At 51.4% G+C, this 8,044-nt stretch overlaps 1 protein-coding gene across 1 annotated transcript; it reads left to right on the forward strand.

Moving 5' to 3' along the window:
- The first annotated feature begins 1,039 nt into the window (after nucleotides 1-1,039).
- On the forward strand, nucleotides 1,040-1,813 carry LOC121442310 (leucine-rich repeat-containing protein 3C-like). Its single transcript, XM_041643803.1, has one exon. It carries the CDS (start codon nucleotides 1,052-1,054, stop codon nucleotides 1,811-1,813), a length of 762 nt encoding a protein of 253 aa, XP_041499737.1. The 5' UTR covers nucleotides 1,040-1,051.
- Nucleotides 1,814-8,044: the final 6,231 nt, after the last annotated feature.

Raw genomic sequence — 8,044 nt, forward strand, 5'->3', positions numbered from 1 at the left:
GCAGGGTTCAACCAAGCAGCCATCCTTTTGGCCAGCCAGGCTCTGGACGAGGAAAGGAGACTCCGGAAGGCAGTTTTCAGCAGCAGATAGAAGGAAGCAAGCACTGAGTTGTAGGAGGAAAGCCTGAGGCAAGGAGTGGAATCCAGGCCCGTCCTCCCACACACAGTTCATCAGGGTCTGGGATCTGCTCTCTCTTGGCATTGCCTGGCCAGGCCATGGCTCAGGTATCTGACACCTGGGGCCCAGAGTCACACGCCAGGAAACTCTATACACTTGGGCCCCAGGTCGCAGCTTCCAGCCGCAGCAAGCAAACAGGACTTCTGAAGGAGGAAACGGGTCTCCAGAGCCCACTGGCAGGGGGACTACTTCCAGGGAGAAAGGTAACAGCACAGGAGAGAGGACTCTGCCACCAACCGGGGCGAGAGGCAGGAAGGAAAGGGAAAGGAGGGAAGATGAGCAGGGCCATGAGCACAGAGCTGGGGAAGGCAGAGGGTGGATGCTTCCAGAAAAGGGGGCTGATGAGAGTAGAAGGTGGGACCATGAGTACCTGTTACCTACTTGAACAGTCTGGCTGAACACTCTGGAGGCCCATCACTAATCTGCCCCTCTGGTCTTTACATTAGTGCCAACCAGACCCCCTGGCGTTTGCCTGGCCTCCCTGGCAGACGCACAGGTACGTGGAGGACAGAAATATTTATTTCAAGAAGTGATAGGAATATAAAAACAGAAGCAATAGTTCGGAACCTGCCAGGATCATTTCAACAGGGCAAAGGGACAAAGGGACCTCATAGACTAACCTAGAATCAATAGAACCTAAAAGCTTCAAGCCTAAGGGATTCTTTCCCCTAGAAGCCTGTCGAAAACAGACAACAGACAGGCCTAGGGCTGAGAAAGCCCCCAAAGGAGAGGTCCTGGCCCAAAGAAACACCACCAAGGGACCCCAGCAGGAGAGAGCTTCAGGGGGACTTAGTATCCTAACTCTGGTCTTTCTTCCTAGGCTCGTCTGTTGCCCAGATTCTCCTCCACTCAAGGATTATGTTTATCTGTGAGCATGCTCCTACTAGCTCCTGGCCTCCTGCCCTTCCTGCTGGTGATAAGCACAGGGGGTTCTGTGCCCAGCCCTGGGGCAATGCCCCAGGGTTGCTACATAGCGGAAGAAGCTGGCGAACAGACATTCCGCTGCAGCCAGGCTGGCCTGAGTGTGGTGCCCAGTGGCATCCCCAACAACACCCGAAAGCTTTACCTGGATGCCAACCAACTGGCATCAGTGCCAGCGGGTGCCTTCCAGCACTTGCCTGTCCTGGAAGAATTAGACCTGTCTCATAATGTCCTTGTCCACCTCTCAGGGGCTGCTTTCCAGGGCCTAGAGGGTACTCTGCGCCACCTTGACCTCTCTGCCAACCAGCTAGCATCCGTGCCTGTGGCAGCCTTCATGGGGCTGCAGATCCAAGTGAACCTGTCTGCCAACCCATGGCGCTGCGACTGTGCCCTACAAGAAGTGCTCAGGCAGGTGAGGTTAGCTCCAGGCTCTGGAACAGGCATCGTGTGTGGTCCAGGAGCCCGACCAGATCTCGTGGGACAGGAGTTCCTTCTGCTGACTAGGGAGGAAGAACTGTGTGGCACCGGACGAGGTGGGACCCGAAGGAGCACTGATGTGGCCCTCCTAGTTACCATGGGGGGCTGGTTGACACTGGTAGCAGCTTATCTGATCCACTATGTGTGGCAGAACCGGGACGAAACCCGGCGCCCGCTCAAGCAGGCTCCTGCGCAGCCCGTGCGCTCAGAGGACTCTATCCTCAGCACGATGGTCTGATGACCGGGAGCGCTCTGCGCTCTTGGTCCTATGCACTAGCCTTTCTTCTACCGCTACCACATCCCTTGTCCCATCTGCCCTCTATCCTTTCCTGACCTCCTCAATACCTCCACTGGTACACTCTTGTGTGGGGGTTGTGAGGGCGGGGGTGGGGGGCGGCAGAATAAACAACCATCTCAGTTGGCAGCAACTCAGAGGGAGAAGACAACAGCTTAGGAGCTTACGGGAAAAGCTTGAGCCTGGCAAGCTCCAGGTGACCATGGAGGCCTGGCCATACAGATGTGGGTAATGACTCCAAAGACGGCTTTGAGGGGGGCTGGGGAGATGGATGAGTCAGTGAAGAATCTATCCTGCATGAGGACCTGAGCTCAGCTCTCTGGTACCCTTTAAAAGCTGGGCACAGGATGGGGTGCCTGTAACCCCAGAGCTGGGGGTGGGAGAGAGACAAACAGATCCCTGGAGCTCATTGGCCGGTCAGCCTAGCCAACAGGAAGCTCCAGGCACAGGGGGCAACTGGACACTGGCCTGAAATCACGGGGAGAGCAATTGAGGAAGGTATTTAATGTCATCAAACCTCCAGCCTCAGTTGCACCCACATGAACACGTCATACACGTACCACGTAAACACACACCCACACACATCCACCCAAAATGAGGAGCTGGGGAAGCAAAGAGGGTGTACAAAAGAAAGGATAATATGAGAAGATTTGGAGCCTATAGGTGAAAGAGGGAGTGGGAGAGAGGGTGTGGGAAGGGGGAGGGGATGGTGGGAGCAATCTGGGAATAGGAACAAAAAGCAAGCCTGTAGCCATATTGAGAAGGGCCTCTGGGTTCTCCCTGCCTCCTCTCCTCCACCTTTTCTTGTTTGTTTGGTTTTTGTCTTTCAAGAGAGTATTTCCTGTGTAACTCTCCCTGTCCTGGAACTCACAGAGATCCACCTGCCTCTGCCTCCCAAGTGCGGGGATTAAAGGTGTGCCCCCACCACCACCCGGCCTTACCTCTCTCTTGCCCTCACAAGGATTCCCTGTGCCATGGTCCCCTACTTCCTTCCCAGAATTTCCCTGTCCCTCAGACCTCTCCTTTATTCACTGACAGTTTTCCTAAGCCATTTCCCTTGGAGAAAGATGGTCCCCTTTACATATTAAACTGAGGATGGATGACAATAAAAAAAAAATTAAAAAACTTTTATGAGCATCCTTGATATCTTTCTCAGTTCATTTTACTGAACCTGTATGGTCTGGCACTGAGGTACATGTGGAGCCCCGCCCACCACCTCACCCATCTCTCTACCTGCTTTGGCCTCCAATGGACACTGGAGTCCTAGAGTAGGAGCCAGAGTCTATGAACTAATAAGGACGGAACCTGAAGCTCAAGGAAAACAAGAGAGAAGGTGGCTTGGCTTCAGCCCTACCTGCCGCTCTCCAGGAGTCAGGGAGGACAGAGGGGGTTCTAAGATGCCAACTGCCCTGTCTAGCAGGTGGGTAGCCTCGATGATGTTACAATGTACGGCCCAGCAAAGAAGAGAAGGGAAAGCTTTTTCAAGGAGCATGGTATGTCAAAACTACCCTCTTCTACCTGGATGTACTAGAACCCGGCTGCCCAGTCTCTCACTAAAGCAAGATTCCAGATACCTGGGGCAAGCCCCAGGCTGACATGAACAGGAACTTCCCGGAGACGGCTGTTAGCCGAGAGGGGTAGGAAGGGAGAAGAGATCATGGAGCCTTCAGCCACCAGCTTCACTCTTCCTCAGGGAGCCCCAGCAAACTCAGACCAAGGCAAGAATCGGAACCTGATTAAGGTAAGCCATTCCTCAGACTAGAGATGGGATCTTCAAAGCCTGATTATCTATAAAAGGGGCTGGGTGGAGGGCAAGCTTGGGCCACTGAAGCTGAGCCTGAAGGGCGGTCCACAGGAAGTGAGAACAAGACTGGAACCCAATCTCCTGTCCTAGCGGAACATACACCCTCCCTGTCCAATGAATCCGTGGGAGAGAGGAGGGTAGGGCCAGGGGTGCAGCTAAGAGGAAAGAAAGGGCCCGGCCCACCTCACCAACCACAGGGAGCTTTAAAAAAAAAAAAAAAAGAGCCGGCGGTGGTGACGCACGCCTTTAATCCCAGCACTCGGGAGGCAGAGGCAGGCGGATCTCTGTGAGTTCAAAAAAAAAGAAAAAAAAACAAGCAGAACAGTTGAAGCACAGAATGGACAATGGTGTGGAGACGCTAGACATGGAGGAGGGGCAAGGCCATAGGGACACTCCACGCCAGACTCTGCCCTGTCCATGGTTCCCTTCCCAGGTGTGTCTAAGGAAGGAAGCGAGACAACAAGCCCCAGAAAGCCCAGGCTTCTGTTCCTGGGAGTTGAGGACCCTATAAAATCCAGTTGCTACTGCCCGGTACCAAAGCTCAATCTGAGCGTGGACACACGAGGTTTCGGGTGCCAGAAGATGAGGTGGAGGTTAAACTGAAGGCTGGATCCCGCTGGCGCACTTCTCACAAAGGGAAAAAGAGTACTAAGCCGGTCCCAGGGCGGAGCCTGCACAGGCTGGGGACAACGTGACTGCAGGAGAGGCCGTAGACGAGAGAGTGGGAAGGCGGAGTAATTAGTGATGGGTGGGGGGTGAGACTGGGCCAGGACCTAAGGAGGCGGGAGGCGGGGCCGAAGGGGTGGGGTGGGGCCGGGGTGGGACCGAAGGAAGGTGGAAGGTGGTGCTGAAGCAGGCTGGAGGCTTGGATGGGTTGCCCTGGCAGCTAAGAACGGAAGCGTAGCAGCTTTGGGGACCGTGCCGCGCTGACGCCGAGCTAGGCTGGTGACTCCTGGGTACTGGGGGCGGGGCTGGTCATTCGAGGGTAGGGCTGCGGGCTGCTGGGGCGGGAGAAGGGCTTAACTGGGGCCTTAACTGGGAGATTTATCTTTAGCCTCCAGGAGAGTCTGGAGCCTTCGCCAGAAGGAATGCCCACTACCCTCCCTCCGGAAGCTTCCTGTTCCTTGAACTGCAGAAGTATCTCAAGTGTTTGGTGATGGCCTGGAATTTTATGGAGCCAAGTGGTCTTGGGAAGGAGGCATGGAGACAGTCCTTAAACAGCTATGGAGACTTCAAGTAAGCTCTATGCCCCAGCTGTCTAGGAACATCTTCCAATCCTTTATGTACTGGGCCTGCCAGAATCGGCACAATAGCACCAAGAAGAACCTACTGTATGATTTGTAGGTATTAGTGCAAAAGGAAAGTGCAGAGTTACTTGTTCAAAAAAAATAATAAAAAAAATAATTAGGCTGGAGAGATGGCTCAGCAGAATACCCAGGGTTTGATTCCCATCACCCCCATAGCGGCTCTCAACTGCCTGTAACTCCAGTCTCAGGGGATCTGACGCCCTCTTCAGGCCTTCATGAGCACTGCATGCACATGGTACACACTCATACACGTGAAATAAAAATAAACGAAATCTAAGCCTGGAAGTGGTGGTGCACACCTTTAATCCCAGCACTCGGGAGGCAGAGACAGGCAGATCTCTGTGAGTTCGAGGCCAGCCTGATCTACAGAGTGAGTTCCAGGACAGGTTCCAAAGCTTATACAGAGAAACCCTGGATGGATAGATAGATAGATAGATAGATAGATAGAATAAAAAAGATGAAACCCGGACATGATGGCATACGTTTATAATCCTAGCACTAGAATTCTGAAGTGGGAAAACTGCCGAGAATTTGAAGCCAGTCTGGGTTATATAACAATGCTCTGCCTCAAAACAAGCAAGCAATTTGCAATTCTAGCACTTGGAAGGCCAAGGCAGGGAAACCAGAGGAATTCAAGACAGTTAATGCAGAGACTCATAGTTGGCAAAAGTGCTCAGCCCTAAAGGGGCTATCTGTACCAACCCCACCCAAGGCTCCAGAAAGACCCTGGGAGGAGCCCAAAGAACGGAAGAGCCAGAGGGTGGAGAAGAGGGCTGTGACGTGTCTCCTGGGCATGCCATGTCATGGCCCCATGGACTCACTCACCTGTGATTACTGAAACAGGATCGGCACAAGATTAAGCCCACAGCATCAGCCAACATCCCAATGGGCAGCACTAAGTGGACTCAGTGTTGGGGAGAAAAGAGGACATGAAGTGGAGAAGGGGCCATGTTGGGGAATGCCTGGGGGAGTGGGAGGGGAGGAGTTGGAGGTGTATAACCAAAATACATCGTTAACAAGAACTAAATTAGATGTGGAGAAAGGGGTACACTCGTCCATTGCTGGTGGGAATGCAAACTTGTGCAACCACTTTGGAAAGCAGTGTGGCGGTTTCTCAGGAAATTCGGGCCGGGCGGTGGTGGCACTAGCCTTTAATCCCAGCACTCGGGAGGCAGAGGCAGGCGGATCTCTGTGAGTTCGAGTCCAGCCTGGTCTACAAAGGGAGTTCCAGGACAGGCTCCAAAGCTACAGAGAAACTCTGTCTCGAAAAACCAAAAAAAAAAAAAAAAAGGGAATTCGGGATCAACCTACCCCTGGACCCAGCAATACCACTCTTGGGAATATACCCAAGAGATGCCCTATCACACAACAAAAGTATATGCTCAACTATGTTCATAGCAGCATTGTTTGTAATAACCAGAACGTGAAAACAACCGAGATGCCCTTCAATGGAAGAATGGATGAAGAAAGTATGGAGTATATACATATTAGAGTACTACTCAGCAGTAAAAAACAATGACTTCTTGAATTTTGCATACAAATGGACAGAAATAGAAAACACTATCCTGAGTGAGGTAAGCCAGACCCAAAAAGAGGAACATGGGATGTACTCACTCATATTTGGTTTCGAGCCATAAATAAAGGACATTGAGCCTATAATTTGTGATCCTAGAGAAGCTAAATAAGAAGGTGAACCCAAAGAAAAACATATAGGCATCCTCCTGAATATTAACCTTCATCAGGCGATGAAAGGAGACAGAGACCCACATTGGAGCACCGGACTGAAATCTCAAGGTCCAAATCAGGAGCAGATGGAGAGAGAGCACGAGCAAGGAACTCAGGACTGCGAGGGGTGCACCCACACACTGAGACAATGAGGATGTTCTATCGGGAACTCACGAAGGCCAGCTGGCCTGGGTCTGAAAAAGCATGGGATAAAACTGGACTCGCTGAACATAGAGGACAATGAGGACTACTGAGAACTCTAGAACAATGGCAATGGGTTTTTGATCCTACTGCACGTACTGGCTTTGTGGGAGCCTAGGCAGTTTGGATGCTCACCTTACTAGACCTGGATGGAAGTGGGTGGTCCTTGGACTTCCCACAGGGCAGGGAACTCTGATTGCTCTTGGGGCTGACGAGGGAGGGAGACTTGATGGGGGAGGGGAGGGAAATGGGAGGCAGTGGCAGGGAGGAGGCAGAAATCTTTAATAAATAAATAAATAAATAATAAATAAAATTAAAAAAATAAATAAAAAAGAACTAAATTGTCATATGATAAAGGCAAGATTTGCTATTACCCAAACACAAACTCATGGGCAGGACTAGAGAGACAGCTCAGGGATAAAAGCACTTACTGCTCTTGAAGAGGATGTGCGTTGGATTCCCAGCACCCATCCGGTGGCCTAAGCACTGGCAATCTCAGCTTCCAACTGTCTGTAACTCCAGTCTCAGGGGATCTGACGCCCTCTTCTGGCCTCCATGAGCACTGCATGCACACGGTGCACAGACTCCCCATGAGATAAAAATGAGAGTTAGAGGGTGGATCGGGAGCTGGCTCTGTAGCTAAATCATTTGCTTAGATGCATGGGGTCTAGAGTTTGGAGAGCGGTGTGGTGGCCTCCTTGTGATTACAGCATTAGAAGGTGGAAACGGTCTCACTGGAGCAAGCTGGCTAGCTAGACTAGTATGGATGAGTTCTGAGTTCAACTGAGAAACTTGCCTTGATGCATAAGACAGAGACCAAGCAACAAGGACTCCCAATATCAATCTCAAGTCTCCCTGAGTACATGCACATACATACGAGGAAAAGAAAAAAGTATTAAAAATTAAGAAGTATTATTCAAGGGTTGGAGAGATGGCTCAGATTAAGAGCATTTGTTCTTGCAGAAGACCTGGGCTCAGTTCCCAGCATCCACATCCACGTGGTGGCTGCCAACCATCCATAACTCCAATTCCAAGAGATTCGATGCTTTTTTCTGGCCTCTGTGGATACCAGGCACACACATGGTGTGTGTGTGTGTGTAATAAATTTATAAAATATATAATAAATATAAAACAAAT

The sequence above is a fragment of the Microtus oregoni genome, unplaced genomic scaffold (assembly GCF_018167655.1).
Source record: "Microtus oregoni isolate MIOR12 unplaced genomic scaffold, Mior012 000091F_ref0000469, whole genome shotgun sequence".
Taxonomy (NCBI): Eukaryota; Metazoa; Chordata; class Mammalia; order Rodentia; family Cricetidae; genus Microtus; species Microtus oregoni.